Source organism: Asterias rubens, chromosome 13, assembly GCF_902459465.1.
Source record: "Asterias rubens chromosome 13, eAstRub1.3, whole genome shotgun sequence".
NCBI lineage: Eukaryota > Metazoa > Echinodermata > Asteroidea > Forcipulatida > Asteriidae > Asterias > Asterias rubens.
In genome coordinates, this window is record NC_047074.1 from 8576857 (window position 1) to 8600912 (window position 24056).

The following is a 24056-nucleotide window of genomic DNA, read 5'->3' on the forward strand; positions in this document are numbered from 1 at the left end:
TTTACGTAATATTTATAATTGTTTACCTAGGCATACAAAAATTACAATAATGCTTATTGGTAAAATATCAAAAATTACAGCAAGAGCAAATACAACACAGATGAAGAAAGAGAACCAACTGGAGCCCAAACCGAAAGATTGCCTAAAAAAAAAAAATTCTAGAGGCTATCATCAGTTGGTCATACAGAGAACAAAAATAAACTTGAATCCGAGAAAGGTCTCGTGTATGAACTCGGGTATGTGGAAGCACACAATTGATTGCAAAAGGCCAAATGCAATGGCTAAATGAGCCCAACTTATCTCAGGTTTGTTATTGTATGCATTTATGTTGGGATACACCAAGTGAGGAAACTTGTCTTTGACAACTACCAACTGTGTATCCTGCCTTAAAGAAACACTTGCAAGTGATAAAAAAACTACTGTAAAGTGACACTCTCATAACTTTTCAAGCTTGATTTGTTAACTGTAGGAAATGTCAACCTATTCTCTTTATTTTTGTACACAGGTGTCCCATAGCTTCTGTATCCTTCTTGAGGCTGAAAACGTCAAAGAAATGCAGCTGGTTATCCAAGAAGAAGGTTCTGACGTGAGCGTTCACACACAGACATTTTTAATGACACAGAGCAAGGTCACTGAACCGTTTTTCAATAAAACCTGGTGGAAGGGCAAGATTGATATACACTTGCCAGAAAAGCCAAAATACACATACAAGTATATGAATATTCAAGAGGGTAGGTTTTGGAGATCAATTCCCACCACCGAGCAAGGCAACAGAACGATAGATTCAACTGTGCATGAGGATATATTCAACCACAACTTATCAGTAATACAGGAGATAATTGGACACACACATTATAAACTGGAGCTACGCATGTTAGTAAATAAGGAAAACTTAACACAACATCTTTTCAATGATGGCGCAAAAAAGCTTGACAAGTTGGCAATTGACATTCGAAACAAGAACTTCCTGAAGAATGTTCAGTCACACATTTTAAGCCTTATTGATAGTGTGGGTAACACAGATGCTCAGATTATCTTTCTTGCAAGTCTACTGGGCATTTTTACGTTTCATGCAATGCCAAGCTTGACAAAGGTAGCAACTACCATCCTTAAAGCTTTTCAAAACTGTAAAGATGCCATTCTTCCATCGCTAGAGAAGCAGCACAACAAAGTTGTATCAGGTTGCCTCATGGAAATAGTAAGAAGTTCCATACAAGTTCTCAAAGGAAGTTGGCTGCAGCTTGTCTTTTACACGTACCCTGCCTCGACTGCAACAGAGTTGTGTTCCTTGCGTCACAGATGGCCTCGTGTGCCTCAAACAGCTGAACTAGCAGGTAACGAAGAAGAATTCATGTCTGCCTGCTTCAAACACTTTGGTTGCAAGGAGGATGAAAGGCTTCTCAGTTTGGTGTTTCAGAGCATTGCAGATGTAAAGCTTCTCCTGCAAGTTCTGAAAAAACCGGAGCATGCTCATATCTTCCAGGATGACAATGGATACAGAAGCTGGGTGAAGGATGCACTCCAAAGACGCATGCAGTCGATGAAACCAGAAGATATCCATAGCATCTGGAAAGAGGTTGCTGAAACAGATGTTAGCAGAATGCATTTGCTTGGAAAAGAACTTGTCCTGGATTCACTCTCTCACAGTCGAGAGTGGTCAACCGATGCAAATATGTTTATGAGAAGTTTGCTTTATGGTACAGGCTTCTGGACAACATATCAAGATCATCAACTTTCAGACAGTCTTCTCAAGGTCTTGCACAAAATGCTGGAGCAGAAAGACACACAGGAGGGCATTGACTTAAATTTGGAAGTCGTTTCCATGCAGTGGATAACCAAATGGTTAAGTCTGGAAGACCTTCAGAGACTGACTGGAACCATGTTCGAGAAACAACTTCAAAGTGGATTGCAACCAGCACAAGTAGTGCAATGCATCTACACATTCCTAAGTACTGTGCACTCAATCCAGTGGTTTAGTGAGCTTTCAGATTTTGTTGAGCAGCTAGATGTAGTGACTTTGGGTTTTATTATGGAGAAAAAATATCAAGATCGACTTCTAGAAATAGTGTTCGGCCATCCCAAAAGAGCACAAATGACCCTGCCGGATTCAGGAATGAAGCTCATTGTGAAGCACTTGATCTCGAGTATCCAAAGCACAAGCTACATCTGTGACCTACTGAAACCGTATGCGCCCAAAGGAGTCATCGATCTGCACTCTCGGTAAGTTGGAAAGATTTGTTTGGTCATGACTAGGTGTAGAGACTGGTGCTGAGGAAGGCTTCATGGCTGTAAAAAGGTGCCCCCTGTTTTATATCTTGATCCGCCCCTTGTCATCGTAAACTTTAGTAACTTTGCAAAACAACCATCCAATATCCATAATATATAATAACTGCAATGATATGATTGGTTGGGGGTTCAAGGAAAACAGCGTGGCCAGATTTGGACTTAATTCTGTGACCTTCAGATTAGCTAATCAGGGTGTCGAGAAAAAAATATTGTCAAAATAAAGATACCCCTAACAAAGGGGCTTTGAAGCTCAGTTTGTAGAGTGCATGCACAGCTCTTCTTTTTCTCAGATCAACCAAAATTTATTAACATTTTTCCTAGTTTCCCTTGTGGTTTATTACAGGAATGAACAGGCAGCTTTGCCTGTTGGATCAAAAGTCATTTTCTCATAAAGCAATTACACAACTATTAAATCATTTGTTGAGTCTTGACTACCGTTTCTCAACAACGTCAATAATCGTGCTATGAAAATAGTCGCAATTACTGCAAAATTAGTTGCGACTATCTTTTTGGTGAACCAATTGCATCGCACACGACTATTCATGGCATCATGGTTACTTACAAAACACAATCAGACATCAGTGACTCAATCCTTCAATCCTTTCTGCTTGAATTTTACTATATTGTGCTTGCAGCAAACATTGCCACAATGCATCTTGAGAATTGGCGACTATTTGAGTTCTGACTAGTCGAGTGTTAAATTTCACTCGTCGCCCAGGCCTAACACTTATTTCGTGTTCTGAACACTTCATGAATTTTGTTTACTTGACAGAAATGCTGTTGATGTCCTCTTGTCGTTGGTTGAAACAAAGTATGGAGCCAAAGATGACATTTTCACAATCCTTGCAAGCAGCAGTTTCTGGCAACTCGTCTTCAAGGCAGAAGGGCAGATGGTCTCAGAACTGCACAACAACAAGGTATACAAGGCAGTGGAAACCAAACTGAGCTGTATCGAGCATGAGTTCTTAAACAAGAAAGTCACTGTTAGGTTGATCAACAAGCTTGAACAGTCGGGAGCTCGCGGTACCTTGGCACAACTTTGCAAGGTTGCAAATACGGGTGCCGACTTTGCAGAGAATAAGGATCAGACATTCAAAGAACCTCTGGAAATTCTTCAATTCCATCAACAAGTCCTTCACCAACTGGAAACATTCTTGGTTTTTTGCGGTAAGTTTACAACGATTCTGAGTGGAAAGGACCTGGAGATGATGAGAAAAGAACTTTCCACACGAAGGCAACATATTGATGTACACAGTCAAACATGTTTGATGAGTCTTGTTGATCCCGGATACTGGGGGTTCTTAACACCTCTCCTGGAAACTGCAAAAGACACTTTGAAGATATCAGATTCAACTGTGTTCTTTAACATTTGCAATTCTTGTGTTGAGAACATCCAAACAACACAGCTCGGCAGTGCCCCTCTTACAGCTCAAGATTCTTCCTCAGATAATGACTTGGAAGTAGATGTAGTATCTGATGCAGAGGATGAAGATCAGCTCGAAGACGAACCTGAATCGATGTCTCTGAAACTTGATGAGTTCTCTGAGTTAGTTTCATCAAAATGTCTGCCTGCGTATTATGAACTTCGTTCGGATATTGACGCAGGGTGTAAGACCATGACAGTTTGTAACATGAAAATCTTGTTTGATGGAGTTATCAAGACTGAGGTACTCAACCGAGAGCTTGAAATCATGCAGATTCATAAAAGTAACTCAAAACAATCATTGGACTACCTAAAGAGTTGGATTAACCTGGAAGATTTTGTGGAGTATTCAAAACAATTGCGGTCTCTGTTCAAGACGTTTGAAGTACCTGACCAGAAAGCTGGTGACCTTCTGACTAATGTTGAGCTCTTGCTCAATATCTTTGACTCTGACAATGATGAGAAGACGCTTCGAGAAGTTCATATGGCAGTAAAGTCAATTGAAGATGTGAAAAAGAAGTTTAATGATGAGGATTGGTGCACAATGCATGAGCTAGTTCACTCAAAAGACTTGATTCAGTTCCTGAAGCCAATCATTGACGATGACCTAAGAAATCTCACAGACGCAGTGGAGGAGAGGTCTGATTCTTTAGTCAACGAGTCCACTGTGTCAGATCTTATAGAAGTACAGCGGTACATGGGATCCTTTCTGAGAATTGAAGTCATAGACACACCGAAGAAGCTTATCGATGCCATAGCCAAGAGTAAACAACTAGAAATCAAGAATGTGTCTGAAAAGATCAGAACATGCAATGAACATTTCCATGCCCTGAAGAATCTGTACAACAACATTGCTCAGCGAGGAGAGATGACAAAGAAAATAATCAGAAATGCCCTTGACAAGGGCTCGTACGAATTCGTCTTGAGCAAAGATGGGGAGTTGTGCAAGGTGTCTATGAGCTACACAAGGGATGATGAAACCTCTGCCACATACGAGCAAGATGAGCTGAATGATTTACGAAGTCGAGCGCTTCTCATGGTGAACTCAAGAATGTCTTATCAGCCTGAAAGAAGAGAAGGGAGTAAAGATGATGGTCGTTTGTCAAAAAATCTTCAGGAATTTGTACAGTGCATAGATGAGGTGAATGAAATTGTTAAGCTCTGTTCTCGGCTTGCTAATTCTGGTCATTACCACTTCAGACAATTCCATGATAGTGTCAGAGATCTGGAGAGTCTCCTCTCACTGAAAGGCCGCTTGAAAAGAGAAGATTCCAACTGGAGGGTCATTCTGGAGGATGCAAGGGGCGAGTTCTACTTCTTGAATTTCTTCCATGCGAAACAACTATGGCTGCTAGATCAGTTCTTTAGAGGAGAAGTTGATGCCAGGAGGGAAGTTGTAAATCTCTTCCACTATGTCAACCCTGACATCTGTGTGGACATCAACTTGAGAAAGTGTTATGAATCACTAGATGACACTGAGGATTTGAGGATGCGTGTTTTCCAGATTGGTGCAGCTCTCCAGGAAGTCTTTTCAGGAGAGGTGTCGCAGGTTCGAGACATTGTGTGTCTGAAACCTCATCAAAAGGCAACTGTCGAAACAACTGTCCAACGTGGAACTGTGTTTGTAGCAGAGTTAGACCCAGACAGCACTAACTCTATTCCAGTGCTCATGACACTGCTAAGGAACACAACTGGAAAGTACCCCCAGCCAAATCATGTGCTTTTCTGCCATTCGGAAACCACATGGGAGGAGGTGTACCTTTTATTACAGAGGTGTCGCAAAGCATCTACAATGCCACAAAATGATCTGTATGCACTAATAAATGTTGAACAGCTGACAACAGAGATCCAATTTATGCTGGTAGATGAGGTGAGGAGAATTCAGGAAGAGGAATGTTCTTTCCTGTTGGCCATAATTTGTCGTGGGGGTTGTCATCACCACATTATTGATCAATTTTCTCCGCATTACACTCACAGAATACAAGGAATGACATCCAATGAAATGCAAGACTGTCTTGAGCAGGGTTGGCCAGATGTTGAAGTAATCACTTCTGAGGTTCCTGGGCTTGGAAAATCGGAGTACATATCTTGCAGAGCATCAGATAAGGGGAAAAGTTGTCATTTATTACCGATGGGAGGACCACAGACAAAGATTGATCTCGTCCGTCAGTTGTTGCAGAGGCCTCCATCAGAGTTTCAACTGCTTCACATTGACATAAGAACAACATCCGACCCAAGCTTGATCGATTCCTTCATTTTTGAGCTTTTGGTGGTTGGCATGGTGGTTGCAGGAACCTATTTGTGTGAGTTAAATGTGAGTGACATCTTGATTGAAATTGCAAACACTCAACAGAATAGCCTTAGCGACTCGCTCACAAACTGCTGTAACTTTAAAAGACGTCACATTGAATGGGACAACTATGAGAGTTTCCTGGTGAGTGAGGAGGTTAACAGCCCGGTGCAAGTTGTGTGCAGCTACTTAAAAGCAGTGAATGATGGATCACTTGATGCAAAGCAGATAACCTTTTCCAGTTCATCAAAGGGATCACTGCTCCCAGAGGATAAGTGCAGGCATCTCTTAAGAACCCACTTCTCTCCAACATCCAAGATGGCGTTTACTACTGTTAATATGTTCCTGAATGTATTAGCTACAGAGCTGAAGAAACTGTCAGCCTCTCATTACTTCACTGAAGACGCTCTGCGCGCTATGCTTGGGAAAGATGTACATTGTGTTCGATCGGACCTGTTCAAAGCACTTGATGCTGTCGCTCAAGAATTTTCATCTCGCTCTGTAGAGACCGGTGGTACACAGTCAACGACTGGTAGAGACGCAGCAGAAGCTTTGAATGAACATAATCAAGGTCCATCAGTTACTGCGAAGAAAATGGTGGCACGTGTGAAAGGCATGGTGCAGTGGGCAGACAGTAATCACCTCATGGTAGTCTTCAACCAGCAAGACACTCAAACATTGTCAACTCTCTATCGTCTCTTAAGTCAGGTCCCCAAAAGTGTAAAGAATCTGTTCGAACAGCAACTTGACAAAAAGCTACCCGACTACCAGGAAATGTTACAAGAACAACTTCAAACAGTCCTGGAGAAAATCTGTCGAAACACTAGAGATCCATTTCAAAGGAGCAAACTTGGCCATTTGGACAAAGGGTATGCACTGACTCCAGATAACTTAATGAAGATGGTCTTGATTCATATGAGGATTAAGTCTCGGATCCCAGTTGTCATCATGGGTGAGACTGGATGTGGGAAGACAACTCTGATTACGTATCTTGCACGTGTTTGCGAGGTACCTTTCTATGTACTCAATTTTCATGCAGGAATTGAAGTTGATACCATCATTGACTTCATCCATAGCAAGAAGAAAGAAGCCGAAGAAAATCTTGATGGCCAAATATGGTGCTTCCTTGATGAAATCAATACCTGTGATCACCTAGGACTTCTGAGTGAAGTTATTTGCCACCAAAGTTGTCGTGGGGAACCGTTGCCAATCAACCTTGTTTTTCTGGCAGCATGTAACCCATACTCATTGCGCCAGGGAGACATCCAGACTGCCGGATTAACCGATAAACTTGTCACTGATGAGCAGTCAAAGTTGGTGTACAGAGTAAACCCCCTGCCAGAGGCATTGATGGACTATGTGTGGGACTATGGTGCTCTGGATGCAAAAGATGAAAAAGCGTACACTGAGAGAATGATCAAGGGTAATATCAGTGATGATTTAGTGCCTCTTTTTGTGGAGCTTTTGATAATGTCACAGGAGTTCATAAAAAACACTATGAAGAACAATTACAGTGTAAGCCTGCGAGATGTCAATAGGTGCAAATATCTTGCCCGTTGGATGACTGGTATGCTGAAGGAAAAAAAGCTTGCCAAAGTCAAGCACCACAACAAGTGTGATCAAGAATATGAAATTAGGGCGATAGTTCTCGCCCTGGCACACTGCTACCATTCTCGGTTAACAACAGCTGATGACCGGAAAATGTACAGAGAGGAGATGTCCAAAATCTTCAAAGGGAAGAATTATACTGAATTTTCTGAAGGACACATTGAAGAGGTGATCAAAGGCGAACAACTTGACATTCTCAACCGAATGGAATTGGAGGAGGGAATTGCTAAAAATGAGGCACTGCGAGAGAACGTGTTCGTTGTCCTTATTTCTATTCTTAACAGGATCCCTGTGTTTCTGGTTGGGAAACCGGGATGCAGCAAGTCACTGTCAATGCAGCTCATTCGCAGTAATCTGAGAGGACCCGACTCAAAGGACAAATACTTCAAGAAACTACCTGCTGTCTATGTCGTCTCCTACCAGGGATCAGAATCGTCAACGTCAGAAGGAATCATCAAAGTCTTTGAGAAGGCAAAGCGCTACAAGGAGCACAATCCAGATATCATACCGGTCGTCCTCCTAGATGAGATAGGTCTGGCAGAGAACTCCTCCTTCAACCCGCTCAAGGTTCTTCACAGCTTGTTAGAGCCAAGCACAGGTGATTTTCCTGAGATGGCAGTTGTTGGGATATCAAACTGGGCACTGGATGCTGCAAAGATGAATCGAGCTGTACATCTATCCCGACCAGAACCAAATGAAGATGATCTGTTTGAAACAGCAAAGTCCATTCGAGATGAGAACGCAAAACGGAACGGAAGCAAGACTAACAGCAAACAGAAAGAAGAGAATAACTTGCTGCTGAAGAAACTAGCTGAGGCTTACCACTCTCACCATCAGTCCCAGGCACGTAAGAACTTCCATGGTTTAAGAGATTACTATTCACTTATCAAGAGTATCGCCTTGTCCTCATCACAACAAGACGCAGCCAATTCCTTGGAGATTGGTCTTCTTCGAAACTTTGGAGGAAATCAAAAAGCTATGACAGGTATAATGAACAACTTTATGGATACAATGGATGTTGACCAAAATCCTGATTCAAGACCAACGACCATTAAGCTGATAGAAGACAATCTGGAGGATAGGTTTGCCCGCCACCTGATGCTAATAACAAGTGGAGATTCTGCATTAAGCATCATTGAGGAAGTATTAAGTAAGATGAAGAAAAGGTACATATCCCTTCTTGGAAGTCGGTTTGATGATGACCTCTCTGAGGAATACAATTATCGTATCCTGAGTGAGATCATTCTTTGCATGGAAGAAGGTTACATCCTTGTGTTGCGAGACCTGGATAACGTGTACAGTAGTCTCTATGACATGCTGAATCAGAACTACACCATCGTTGGTAAGAAGCGGCATTGTCGTGTAGCTCTGGGTGCTTACAGTAATCCGATGTGTCAGGTTCATCAAGATTTCAGGTGCATTGTTGTTATAGACCAGCAGAATGTTGACTACTCTGATCCACCATTGTTGAACAGATTTGAGAAGCAAACACTCACATTCATGGATGTTGTGAATGATCAACAAAAGGCTGTCATTGCTTCACTGCGGAAGTGGGTTGAAGACATCTCAACAATTCCCAACATGCAGTTTACTCCAAAGCAAGCATTCTTGGGCTACCACAATGATACCCTCCCCTCAATCGTGTTTTCCCAATGTCGAGATGTAAAGCCCGAAGATATGGAAGTGGATCAAATTGTACATCTGTGTAAAAATGATCTTGTAAAAATTGCTCCACCCGATGCAGTTCTAAGGTCATCAAAGTCAAACCTTGCCGTGGATGAAGTAGTCAGCTTCCAGGACCAGTATCTCAAACTCCCAGTAAATGGTGGTTTAAGGCATTATTTGAGGTTGTTACTTTCCCATGAGGTGAAAGACATGGAACAGGCAGCACTTATTGATGAATCTCTGCATGACAACCCATTGAAGTTGATTGTGTATACCTTCAGCAGCATTCACACTGATCTTCGTTCTTGTCTGGCAGACATGCCAGACATGCCAAGTTTCCAGGTAGAGAAACTGAGCAAGTTCAAGTCAGAACGACAACTGAATGCGGCACTCCAACAATTCAATGACAGCAAGGATGAATTGTTTATCCTTCAATGTAAGACATCTCTAGATGCAAAGCATATGCTTCTTGCTAAATGCCTCATAGACCGGTGGATGGCCAAGTACAAGACGGACGAAATGTATGGAGGAGTCAAACATGCTTGCATAATTGTTCATGTAGAACGAGATCAAGAAGGGATGACATCAAGTTTTCCTTGGCAGTTTAACTTCCTGTGCGGCTGGCAACAAGTCACATTAGATGTACTGGAGGAACCAGATCTTCAGATTGAAGAAATCATTAAGATGTCAATAGAAGACATTTGTGCCAAGACACTTGATATTGGTAATGTCATTAAGGACAAACTACTTTGGTGTTTCTCATGTATCTTATATACTGATCAGTCTAAAGATGTCAAAGAAATTCTCGAGTTGATCAGACGAATCACCGAGTCTCCGCAGCTCATTGACTGTTTCCGCAGAACGGTTTTACAGGACATCCAGAAAGATGGAGTTGTTGATGAATCTGGAATTAACAAGGGAGCATGGCAGGTTTCTGTTGCATGTGAACATGAGTTGCTTGTTGAATGTTCTAGCTTCAACTATGCCCTTGTGGAGCACGTGAAACGCAAAATTGGACAGCCACTCTTCAAGATTGTGTTCTTTTTGGAGAGACACAATGCTTGGAACAGCTTCTTCAGTCAGGCTCAACAAAAAGGCGTTTGGAAAACAATGTTCTGTAATCCCTTGATCTTCGATGTTCGATCACACGCACTTCCTGACCCAAATGGGGTAGAATCTTGCCCAATACATAGAACACTTCCGCTGCTGGAATTTCCTTTCTTCAGCAAGCTGTATGACATCATTGAAGAACATCTGAAATGCTTGACGGCAGATGCAAGGGAAAAAATGATTGCAGAACATCCCTATATTGATGATGCCGAGATGGCTACAAAGTTGACACAAGTCTTACATGACAGGTAGGCCATTTTTCTTTGTGTAAAGCAAAAAGTATTCCTAACAAGGCAACCTCCTTTTCAGGGGTGATCGATTTAGTCGCACCTATTTTTCCTACTATGCCTTTCTCGATCATAACCCCTTGGAACTTGTTCATTAAAATGTGCTAGAAACTAGCACGAACGTCTTTCGTAATAAAGAATGTTTTTGTTTTTGCGAAAAAAAAACGTGTTTGTGCCATAAAAAATGCACACATGATGAACATGTTAGTATTTTAAAACTATCGCGCGCGCTCATTACATCTAATGCAAAACTAATTCTTGAGCCGATCAGCGTTGTTTCTCAGTACATACATCCCTTCCAGGGGTTACTGACAAGAGGTATCAATATGGTGCACTGTCCATGGTAGCGAGGCTGATTGGCACCATATAATTCAGATGGAAGAGCACAGCCGGCTTGTTAAAATGAGGATGCAATTTCAATTCCCACTCTAGTAATTTTGTTTTGTTCAACTCAATTTTGTACTTGAAATTTACCCAATGGAAGTTTGCAGGTAAAATTTGTTTAATTGGCAAGTAGTCGGAGTGGTTTACAGTAAAAACCACCAAAAAACGCTTCTTCAAAACAGTTTTAAACAGTGGATCAAACCTTGTAATTCTTAAAGGAACTTTACAGAATCGGTTTGTGCTAACTAAACAGTTGATGGCAGTGTAGCACTTTATGTAATCCACCATATATACATAAACTGACAAACCTGAAGTTTGAGATCGATCGGCCACCTTGGTCACGAGACAACAGTGGAAAACTAACTACACTTTTAGCACAACATCAACTAAAAGAATTGAATGCTCGCTGAGCGATGAACTCTAAACAGGAATTTATTTTTGTTCATATCTCATCGGATATGATATTTTTAGACAGAAATGTTTCAAGGGATGTTTTCTATTATCATCATTAGACTGTGTAAGTTTTATGTAAATCTGTGATCTCCTACGGGTTTTTCTCACCAATTCTGTAATGTTCCTTTAAGTCCAATCTTCTTTTTGTTTCCAATTTGCCTTGACTGTTTAAAGTAATTTTTCTTTTCTTTTCAGACTACCCGAAGCAATCAAGTATGATTTGGCACAGCATGTTGATGATGAGTTTATGGAAGAGCATCTTGACGTGTATCTGAACGATCTGTGTAATGTTTTCTCAGTTGACTGCGTGAGCCAAATGTCTCAAGAAGCTCGTGTTCATGCTACCAGGTTGCTTCTCAAATTGCAGGATTCTGCATTAGTGGAGGGTCTGTCAACAATCGAACAACTGTCTTATTGGCATATTTCTCTTAGAATGAAGTCTGACCTAGTGGCCGCCGAGCTTCAGCTTCTGCACATGTACCACGTGACAACAGGGAACGATTGTGTGCAGTTACTGGGAGTAATAACAGACTCCGTAGACAGTCAAGATGTGAAACCATGTTCTGATGATGAAAAGAGTATTGCCTCTACTGAGGATTTTTTGGATGCTAGTGAGGTTTTAGTGTCTGAACTTGAGGAAGATTTGGAACATGACCAAGTTTCAGAAGCCTCATCCTTTCTATCAGCTTTTGAAAGTCACTACAGTGACGGTTCAGTCACATCAGATGAAGCTGAAGGACGTCGAGACATCCCACTGAAGTTCACTCTAGTTTCTCACGTTTGCAAATCTCTACTGCCAACCGATGTTCTCTTGGAACGTTGCCAAAGTCAGAATATTTGGGTGAGACGCATCAACAATATTCTGTTGCTAGCAGCTAGCATTGAGGTGAGACCACAGGAGCTCCGTTACCTTCATCTTTGCAAAGACTTTGTCAACTTGCTTGCCGTGCCCAAAAATCTTCCAAATGACAAATTGGCTACACTTGGTGAGCTCATTGCTGACATTGATGACAACACTCTTGACTGTGAAAGGGTCTTGGAGTTTCTATCAGAGATCATACAGGAGGTTTCCAATAAAGAGGCTGAAGAATCCATGCAGCAACTGTTTCTGACGAAGTATTTTGGACGCTGTCTAGAATCCAACATTGACACCCCCTTGCTTAATGATATTTTGAGACTGCTTATCACTGGAAAAGGGGAACTCATTGAAGGCTCACGACTAGTCTTGTGCCCTGTCATTCTTGCTGAAATTGAGGGCAGAGAGCATCAGTCTGTTTATACAAAAGTCATCCATGAAGGTGTGAATCCTAACGACTTATCAGATAATCTGGTTACTTTAGACCAGTTGCTTTCGGAACTCCCGTCTGGAGAAAACCACCTATTTGCAGTTCTCTGTTGTGATTTGATTGAGGAGAATGGTTTTCATGACCTTACAGCTTTGCGATTGATGTCTGGTGGTTCTTCTTCACATGTGGTGACTGCAATGAAAGCATGTCGATTACTTGAAAAAGCAGATAAATGTTCTCTTCAACTTGTCTGTGGTTTGGCGTTCTTGAACAAGCTATTCCGTGTTTTCGCAGAGTACCTGATCGACAATGGTGACACATTTCCTGAGACGGATGAAGACTTTGAACTCCTGAAGCACATTCGTGATGTGGTGGGTTCCTTGAAAACGTGTAACAGAGATGTTAATGCCCAACTATGGATCCTGAGGTACCTATCACAGCAAGACAGCATTAATGATCTGCACAAACTGATGTCAAGTTTAAGCAGGAAAGTAGATTTCCTTAAAGGGATTAGTGTGACTGATATATGCTCCAGCTCTGGCATTGGCTTCAATCCTGTGAGCTACATGGACGTGGGAGGAGAGATTACCAAGGCCTTGGCAGATTTGCAGCTGAATAACAGAAGGGATGGCATGAAAGCTGTGATGGCCAGTCTGAAATCCACTCCAAAACAACGTGTTGCATTCATGGTTGTCCTTGCAGATTATTATTACTTTGCTGGTCAAACAAAAGATCTTTCGGACTCTAAAAAGTCTCAAACTAAATGGATTGTCAAGGAAATTGAGAAAGTAAGTCTTGACAAAACACCATGGTGGCAACTCCTGAAGGTTGTCTTAGGATTGTCTGATTTCAGGGGAAGAATGCTACTATCAAAGCAGTCCAAGGTCAGTGATGTGAGGCTAGCCTCTGTGCTGCTGCATATATCTGCAGTTGCTGTTGGTAATCATTCAGCAGGTCACCAAATGCGGAACTTCTTGCAGTTTCTCTGTCCATCTGAAGAACTAAAGGACTTGCATTTCCCTGGTGCAGCAACATCATCCTGGAAAGCAAATCAACAGGCAAGATCAGCCATTTGCAAATGTAGTCAACTGTTGGTACAGAGCCTGGAGCAGGATTCACATAGGGTGAAATGTCCAACTTGTGGCAGAAAGATCAACTGGCCAGTCTTGCTGGGATCTGATGATGAGGAAGAGTATCAAACCGCTAATGGATATAAGTATCCTCCAGTTGAATCCTGGGAAAACCTGGAACAAACGGGCAACATCTCCATCTTATCTAGATTCATCATCGACTTCTTGGTCCATGGATGTTTGTTCATTGCATCCCAACTATCCCCAGCAGAGTCCAATGGGCTTTATGTATGCACTGCTGCTAAGCTTGAGATGAGATTGACAAAGCTCTGGGATACAATGCCAGTGATTCTGAGGGCTGGTCGTCAAGACACATGTGTGCTTCTTCATTGTATCATTAAGGAAATCAGCCCGATGCTCACAGATACACAGTACACATTTGTTTCAGCTGCAGATCGGGACCAGCAGGAGATTGAGATAGACAAAGTAGTTCAAAAGATACTGTGGAATTCCACACATTTCAGGAAACAGTTTCTGCAAGATTCCTTTGAAGCGTTTGGTACACCAGTTGATAAATCAATGCAGCATCAACTACAGGAGTTGGACAGTATTGATGGAGACACATGCAAGCTGTTATCAAGATCCATGCGTCAAAAACGTCAGCCATCTCTTGAAGATCTCAAGGCATGCTTCTGTGATAGAAGCAAGAATGCAGAGCGCTTTCCTTTCCTTCATCTAGTCTTGTCACAATATAATGCCTTGAAGTACGTTTGTCATCTACCTGCTTTGCTTGATTGGAACAAACTAGTAAGTGCTCAACTTAGTCAGCAGCGCGAAAAACGCAGTTATGCCAATCGACCAGTCAGCTCTTTGATTGAGGTTTTTCCAAGTATGTCTGTTCCCTGGACAGCCTTCAGAGATGCAGCCAAAGAAGTTTGTGATGGATGGACTGAACTTACTGGTGAAACTACGAAGCCTGATTATATCACCAAGGACTCCGAGATCATAAAGTGCCTGATGCCAACAGGGAAAGAGCAGAACACCCTCAAGCAAATGATAAAGACTCTACAAGAAGTACAAAACAAATTCTTGACAAAGGCTCTTGAGATTGCTGTTACGAAAGAGTGTCCTGCAATTAGCTTTCTTATTAAAGAAAACCACATTGCTGCTCTCCAAACAAAGCCTCTCGATCAAGTAGGGAAGAAGGACATCATAACCAATCCCTGGAATGATCAGTGTCTTTGCTATCACGACATCAATACTGAGTACGGTCATGGCACAGAGGTCACATATCAGTTAAACCAGATTGAAATGGACGTAGCTTTAACCACTGTAGTTAATAAAATGGTCCTAACAGATGGCTGCGCATTGGAAGGCTTTATCTTTTCAGATGATCTCTATCACTCTTCGACAGCCATTCTTGAGGAAATGGCAGCAAAAGTCAAACAGGAAACCTTGCCAAAGGATATTGTAAATCTGGTCAATCAAGGTGACAGAAGAAAGCAGGGCACTTTCACAAACGACCTGCTTCAGCAGTTAGAAGTTCTCATGGGTTTAATTAAGAGAACAAGTGGTGAACCAGAGGCTACTTTACAAGACTACATCAGTAAATGGAGTGCCATCTTAACAATTGAGTCACCAGAACTGTTTGCATCCATCAAGTTGAAACACATAGTTTCTCTTTATCAGCAATTGGAGGTGCTGTTAGCAGCCGCTACTGTACAGACTTTAGGTGAAGAGTTTCAAACGAAGCTCCCTGTGAAATCTGAGCATGAGCTGGAGAGATGTTGCAGTGAAAGACCCGGCGATGCCCTCCTCCAGATCAGAGACATCCTGAAGAGGTTTGTTTTCCGCTACCTCAGGGCCCGGCATAGCTTTCAACCAGACTGCAAGAAGAGACTGCGTGACCTGTTGAAGGACATGAGTGGCCATGATCGTGTGATGCCCCTGCTCCACAAGGATCTACAACTGTGTCACATTGTGAAACTTTTGGAGTTCTTCGATAGAAAAATCAAGGTAAATACTAAGCAATTGAGGTTTGGGGACAATAGTTAATATCGATTTACCCTTTTTGGTGTTCAAATACCTTTACCAATATTACAAAAATGAAGTATATATTCCAAGTTCATGGCAGGCTCCAATATTTAAAGGGGTATGTTGCCTTTAAATTGTGCGTTCTGGTGCTAAAAAAGCATTTAGACTATTATGATCTACACAAATATCCCTTGAATTAACATGATGCACCAGTTTTTGTGTCACAAATTTGGTTCTCAAAAATGATGGACTGTGTTATTGATAAAGAAAACTCCACAAACTTATGGTCTGTGCTATCTCGGCTCAATCAATCGCAAAAACCATCTCTGCCCTCACATGTACCCATTCACCTCTAGGTGGAGAGAAGCAATGATAGTAACATGTCTTGCTCAGGGACACAAGTGTCGCAACCAGGATTCGAACCAACACTCTGCTGAACAGAAGCACCAGATCTCGAGTTCGGTGCTCTGTTAGCCACAACACCCTGTGTTAGCTTTCACGAAGTATAAGGAAAACCTGAATTTGTTTTTGTTTTAGTATTCGATTTGGTCATTATACTCTACTTTTAAACGTATTTCCAACCATGAATAGTCTGATAACAAATGTTGTTTAAAGGCAGCGGACACTATCGGTAATTGGTAATTACTCAAAACAATTATTATCATAAAACCTTTCTTGACTAAGAGTACTGGGGAGCTGTTGATTGTTTAAAACATTGTGAGAAACTGCTCCCTCTGAAGTGACATAGTTTTCGAGAAAGAAGTAATTTTCCATGAATTTGATTTCGAGACGTCAGATTTAGAAATTGAGGTCTTAAAATCAACTTTATGTGACCATGGTGTGACAAGTTTTTTTTTTTTTCTTGCATTAATTTCTCGCAACTTTGACAACCGATTGAGCTAAAATTGTACAGGTTTTTTTATTATGCATACGTTGAGATACACCACTAGTCTTTGACAATTACCAATAGTGTCCTGTGTCTTTAAAGCTCAAGGTACTCGATTCAAATTTAATGTGTCCCTTCAATTAGTTCCGAAAATTATTTGAAACTTCATGAAAAGACACTTAAATCTGAGTTGCTCGTGTCATAACGGCAGTCTAAAGATTTCATGTTCGTGTACATAAGCACAGAAATGAATTTTGATAATTTGGGAGACAAAACAGTGATCTACAATGCCTAAAATAATTGTTTTTGCGATGATCACCTACATATACTGTCAATCATAAGAGGTGCGACATTTAAAGCATGATGGCTTCAAAATGTTCACAATTTTTTATTTTTATAACAAATTTCAGCAAAAGGAAAAAGATAAGTCGTCAACCAAGATGAAGCGCAAAACCACGTCAAAGAGAGAATCACATGTGTTTGGTGCCTACTGAAGACACTAGGGTAAGTTTCTTGTGAATCGGAGATGTAAAGTCGTTGGACCTGTGTGTTGTGAAGCACAATGAAAGGCATTGGACACTATGGTAATTACTCTTGATAGTTGTTTGCATAAAAACTTTCCTTGGTATTAAGCAATGGACAGCTGTGTTGATAGTATGAAACATTGTGAGAAATGGCTCCCTCTGAAGTAACATAGTTTTGAGAAAGAAGTAATTTCTCACTTAAAGGCAGTGTACACTATTGGTTATTGTCAAAGACTAGCCTTCATAGATGGTGTATCTCAACATACGCATAAAATAACTAACCTGTGAAAATTTGAGCTCAATCTTCGATCAAAGTTGCAAGATAAGAATGAAAGAAAGAAAACACCCTAGTCACACGAAGTTGTGTGCGTTTAGATGGTTGATTTCGATACCTCAAGTTCTAAATCTGAGGTCTTGAAATCAAATTCGTTGAAAATGACTTCTTTCTCGAAAACTATGGCACTTCAGAGGGAGCCGTTTCTCACAATGTTTTTTACCATCAACCTCTCCCCATTACTCGTCACCGAGAAAGGTTTTATGCTAATAATTATTTTGAGTAACTACCAATAGTGTCCACTGCCTTTAAATATTTGAACTGAATTCGAGACCTCTTCAAGCAATTGAAAACACACAACTTGTGCGACAAGGGTGTTTTTTCTTACATTGCTCTCTAGCATGACCAATTGAGTTAAACTTTTCAAACAGTTTTTTTTTTTAATGCATATGTGACATACACCAAGTGAGAAAACTGCATGGTCTTTGACAATTACCAAAGGTGTCCAGCCAGTGCCTTGTAAAGAGCCCAGTTCAAAGGAAAGGGGCTCGCCCCGGTTTTCCTGGCTTGGCAGTGTATTGCACCATAGCACCTTTTAGACCAGTACAATGTGCTTTGTAAAAGGAGTAGGTCTCATAATTCAATCGCGTTCTACATACCTTGCAGGAAATAGTGTATGTTAAAGCGCCTTGAGCTGCACTGAGTGACGGATATGCGTGCTACACGTTTAATACTCTTTTTACCTTAACGAAGTAAATGATTTTGCCATTAAGTTGTTGCCCTGTTAAAGGAACACGTTGCCTTGGATCGGTCGAGTTGGTCTTTGAAAAGCGTTTGTAACCGTTTTTTTTTTATAAAAAATGCATATGGGTAGAAAGATGTTGTAAAAGTAGAATACAATGATCCACACAAACATGCCTCAAAATTGCACGGTTTTCCTTTTACCTCGTCGACTAACACAGTCGGCCATTTATGGGAGTCAAACTTTTGACTCCTATAAATGGCCGACCATGTTAGTTCGCACAGTAAAAAGAAAACCACGCAATTTCGAGGCAAACTTGTGTGGATCATTGTATTCTACTTTTAAAACATTTTTCCAACCATATGCATTTTATAACAAACGGTTACAAACGATTTTTATAGACCAACTCGTCCAATCCAAGGCAACGTGTTCCTTTAAGTGTCGGTTGCAAACAAACGCCATGTGCATTTAGTGACCCACCAGAAAAGGAAGTATGAAAACTGAATTGATGGGAGGATAACTAAATAATCTGTCCTGCTTAGGACCCATGTTCAACATTGGTTGTTGCCGAAGACCAATACATGCACCTCAAATGAACAAAATGTACATGAACAAAAAATCTGTGAAAAATTAGGGTCAATCGGTCACTTGAGTCACAAGAAAAAGTATTCTACAAATGTTACCAAAAAATATACCTTTGGCTTTTGAAATCGTTCCCTTGTTTTAGTTCTATATAAACGTACCTGTACACAGTAAATCTTAAATTCGATTTTTCAAAAGGCAGTCGCATTTTGAGATAATTCTAAGCAAATGTGTCCATGCAGAAAGACTAAATTCCTGATAAGAACACAATCTGAGAAGCTTTTCAGATTCCAGTTTTGGGGCATAAAGGAATATTTTTTTGTTTTACTCAAAATACTTTATACTATTAAACACTGATGAAGGCTATGAAGCTGGTGGAAGTTTCCCCCTTGTTGTTTGGTCTTAAAGCACTAACACATTGTTTGTCTTTTGCTCTCTTTTATTTCTGCCAGGTAAGGCTGCGAGACAGGAATAGCATGAATGATCTGCAGACAGCGTCCCACTCTCTTCGCCAACAGATGACCAGAGTGATGCAAGTCTACTGTCACAAAAACCATTTCCTCAAACTTCGAGCCTCTGTAAATATAAAGATCACTGATTGCAAATATAAATTCTCGTTTTAAACATTGTAGAGATAACTTGTTAAGTCTGATAAATACCACATTAGTTTTAAGGACCCTTCTTTACGTATATGTACACTGTAAATAGTTGATACACACTATACAAAGCCATCTTAGAAATATCATTTAAAAAAATGATTGATGGGCTCTTTGGTAAAGTGGATATAGTATAAGATGATGTGTTATTCTTTCATGTTGGACACATCAAATGACTCTGATAACATTATTTTTGTGTGAGCTTTGACCACACACTCAACCTATGTTTTGTTTCTGTGTAGTATAGATACTGTGCATTTGGATAAGTGCAGACCACCATTATGGTGTTTTGTTTATATTATGCACTTAGATGTTAAACATGTTTTTTGGATAAGCCCAGTTGCAAAAATGACCATTGATGCATCAATTTTCATTTAAATGTGTATCTGTCGGTGTGTTTACCAATGATCACTTCTGACTGGTATGACATTTTACTGACTTCTCTACTAACGAGACACTTTCAACTGCTGGCGAGTGATATAACTCGGCTGTATATATAAATGAAGTATTCAAGTGTTGACAGTTTTAGAAACACCCATAGTTTCTGTTAGGGGGAGGGGGGGGGGGGGTAGCATTATGTGCTTATTATAATTGTGTCATGAAATACCCAAAAGCTGAATTGGGTATGATTGAAGTTTTTGAGTAATGTAGTATTGATGTATATCAATGTGATGTTTATCTCTGTATATGTGCACATAATAACCACCATGTTTTTGTTTGTTTAATAGTATAGTGTTGCTTATTGGGACAACGAGGACCAATATGATTCTCTGTAGTTTTAGTTCTTGGAGAAACAAAAAGTGATAAAAGATATCATGTATTGAGTAAATCTATAGTTTATGTTGAGACAAACCATGACAGTAAGGGGTACTGTTTTCATATTCTCTGTAAATAATTGTTGGGGGCACACCCCATGAGCTGATAACTTAAAACACTTTGTTTCTCTATAATATACACAGAACGCTTCTTTATGACAAATTGAATATATCTATACAACAAATTGGAGTACCATAAATGATTTAGGACACGCACAAATTTTGAGGACTGAAGTGTCAATTTCAAATATTTGTTTCCCTCTTTTTTGTATGCATGTACTTGCCATGTGAATTTGGACACACAAAGTCGCCAGTTACCAGCAAGTTTTTTCTTTCTCACTATTTTTTAATAAGTGTTCGTGACACTAGATGATAACTGAGCATGATGAGTCATCAGTTAATTCAGAAATTAGTTCCCAAAACAATCGTTACTGCATTAGTTTGTTTGGGCACAGACAAGGTAACACAAATATGTATTGGGAATAACTAAGTGTTGGGATAATAAACATAATAATATCTTATAAATGCCTGAGTATTGACTCATTGTACATAGTATTAGTGTGTTGGGGAAACAACTGTTGTTAACTGCATTACAGTTACACACTTTATATCTTATTGTCTTGGTGAGGGGGCAAAGCCAAGTAATGATGACTGAAATTGCATTGTTTCACCAGGTGTATCAATTGTGTTACACATACACCAAGCTTTCATACCTTTTATTTGATACAAATGTAATTTTTGTTTAATTATATATAATTATTTGCTATAAGTGTGCTTGTACACACCCACGCAAAGATGACTTACATGAGTGTGTTTCCTGTTTGTAAATTTTTGACCTCTGTATCATAACTTGGAAAGATGATACCCTAACCGATAGTGATGTTATTGTTTTTCTTAAAGTATGCTTGGAAACCCAAGATATGATGTTTTTCTTCACTTGATAGTGGCTTGTTGGGACATACTAACACCTGATACTAGATAAAGTTTTTCTGTGTACCATTTAAACAATATACTCTAATTGCATTGGGGCACACCAAGTCATGAAGACTGTATCACCACACAATGACTTGTATAATATACATTGTACTGTGATAATATGTTGGGACACACACAAGCAGTGATGATTGAATGTCACACTTCTTTGGGTATTCTAGTAATTTTTGTAATTCAAAAAGTTATCTGGGAGGATTTTTACATATTATTAGATATATACTCGTAGTAATTGTTTTGGGACACACTAAGTTACTAAGTATCACCACATAATGATTTTGTATTATACTTTGATAATATGTTGGGACACACACAAATAATGATGACCGGACACTGTGAATCTCTCCAAATCACTCAACATAATCAAGAACAGTTTAAAAACTCATTTTCATGGAGAAGCTTTTTTTAAAGTTTATTTTCTTATTTTGTTGGTTTCTACTTTCATTGCTTATAGTTGTTCTTTTGTAGAGTAGTGCCATGAGCGCCGCTTGCGGCGGATACCGGCGCTTTATTAAGTGTACATTATTATAATTATTATTTCACATTTGTTTTTTGTTTCATACAGAAAGTTACTTGGACGGCTGTAATGTAATATACACTATGCTGTGAAGACTATCACTACGGTACTTAATTATCTGTTTATACTGTGATAATGTGTAGGGACACACGCAAGCATTACTGATTGGATGGCACACTTCTTTGTGTATGGGAGGAATGTGACATATAGCATGTATATAATACTCTAATTGCAAGAATTCGTTGGGACACATTCAAGCAGTGATGATTGGATGGCACCCTCATTGTTTGTTTGTAATATCAAAAGTTGCTTTTGAGATTTGTGAACATAATACTCTATAATTGTATTGGTACACTGTTATGAAGACTTTATCGCTACAGAATGTATTTGTATAACACTATGATAGTGTGTTTGAACAAAAACAAGAATTGTTGGTTGGATGACACACCTTTCGGTGTTTTTTTTTTTAATACTAAAGTTACTTGGGGCAATTGCAACTTTAAAGATGTATACTCATTTGTATTGGGTCACACTATGTTACAAAAACTGTTTCACTATCTATCGGGTACTGTGATAGTGTGTTGGGAAACGCAAGCTGTGATGCTTTGGTTAGGAACACACACAAGCAACTCTGAGGGCAGGATATGTTTGTTTATACTTCATAAGTGGGGGGGGGGGGGGGGGGTTGACGGGGGCGTTGGGGTTGTTGTTTGTCCCGTATGCATGATTAATACAACACAAATTACATTTATAATAGATGTTAAATTTGCGCCAGGGAGAAATGTTACTAATTTTTGGTGTTTAACCCTCATCGGTGTATGGGTAAAGACAAAAATTAATATTCAAATTGCAACGATGCATTTACTGAAATTGGATAAGAGTAGATAATGTTGACATGTGTTTAAGTAAAGAGTAGTTTTAATGAACCACGCAACACAGAAACTGTGCATTATTTGTGGTAAACAACGATGCATTTACTGAAATTGGGTACGAGTAGATAATGTTGTCATGTGTTAAAGTATAACTCAAATTACATTTATAATAGATGTTAAATTTGCTCCATGGATAAATAATAATAATTTTTGGTGTTTAACCCACATCGGTGTATGGGTAAAGACAAAAATTAATATTCAAATTGCAACGATGTATTTACTGAAATTGGATAAGAGTAGATAATGTTGACATGTGTTTAAGTAAAGAGTAGTTTTAATGAACCACGCAACACAGAAACTGTGCATTATTTGTGGTAAACCTTAAATGAATATAATGGGCTTATTATGTAAACACTAAGCTATAAATAGTTCATATTGTGTTCATTATTGTATGGCCACCAGTTGATTCACTGTTACTTCACTGTTTTTTTTTTTAGCAATGTTATAACTGCGACTATCAAAATGCTTTTTATAAATCTCATTGGGATTCGGGTACATGTAGTATGAGCAGTCATTGACGAGTTAAGGCGCCTGCAGGATGTTTGACATCAAGTTCTGTATATAAGAAAAAGTGTTCAATCTTAACGTAACAAGCTTAATTAATGAGAAAACAAAACAAAAAGCAAACAACAAAAAATCCTGAAAAATACAAAAAATATTGCTTAGTGAATGCACAACCAAACGTGGGATAAGATATAACTTCACTTGAATTAGATATGGTACAATATTTGTTGTAAAAGTCTACATGTTGTGACAATATAATGGAAGTAAAAACTGATGAAGAAGCAGGAGACGAACCTTGGCGTTCTTTTAATTGGAGTTGATTTAGTTAAATATTGTTTGGGAAAACCAATGTGGGATGAGCCTATTAAATCTGTTCATGTTCATGTGACATTTTCCTGCTTCCTTTATTTAATGTTATTGTGTTTGTATTCAGTTATTATGATTCTCAACCTTGAAGGCCCGGTCCCACTGCAGCGATAACGAGAACGATAACGATAACGACGCAAAGAGAACGCATTCCATTGGTTGAATATGGTTGAATGAGCGTGTGCGTATTCTGCGTGGAGTAATTCAACCAATAGAAAGTCCGTTCTCTTTGTGCCGTGATCGTTATCGTTTTCGTTATCGCTGCAGTGTGACTCGGCCTAAGACTGTTTGGCTTCTGCTGTCAACTTTAAGGCAATGGATACTTATTGGTAATTACTCACAATAATTGTTGGCATAAAAACTTACTTGGTA

The 24056-nt window shown here is 39.7% G+C and overlaps 2 protein-coding genes across 2 annotated transcripts in view; both read left to right on the top strand.

Annotated features, from left to right (window-relative positions):
* The window catches only part of LOC117298689, a 19115-nt gene extending 16437 nt beyond the window's left edge, over positions 1-2678 (top strand). The window contains exons 5-6 of the mRNA XM_033782007.1: positions 506-2220; positions 2630-2678. Of these exons, the coding sequence (XP_033637898.1) occupies positions 506-2220; positions 2630-2678 (1764 nt within the window). The remainder of the gene's footprint in view (positions 1-505; positions 2221-2629) is intronic.
* Positions 2161-21380, top strand: LOC117298354. The gene is made up of 5 exons (XM_033781563.1): positions 2161-2220; positions 3059-10630; positions 11702-15878; positions 17193-17286; positions 19357-21380. The coding sequence occupies exons 2-4, from the start codon at positions 3177-3179 to the stop codon at positions 17274-17276; spliced, it is 11715 nt and encodes a 3904-aa protein (XP_033637454.1). The 5' UTR covers positions 2161-2220; positions 3059-3176; the 3' UTR covers positions 17277-17286; positions 19357-21380.
* The last annotated feature ends 2676 nt before the right edge of the window (positions 21381-24056 follow it).

Bases quoted from the DNA above. Each gene is read 5' to 3' on its own strand.
- LOC117298354 (XM_033781563.1), top strand. From the start codon at position 3,177: ATGGTCTCAGAACTGCACAACAACAAGGTATACAAGGCAGTGGAAACC. The intron at 10,631-11,701 runs GTAGGCCATTTT...TTTTCTTTTCAG, and splicing joins ACACAAGTCTTACATGACAG to ACTACCCGAAGCAATCAAGT. The intron at 15,879-17,192 runs GTAAATACTAAG...AACAAATTTCAG, and splicing joins TCTTCGATAGAAAAATCAAG to CAAAAGGAAAAAGATAAGTC.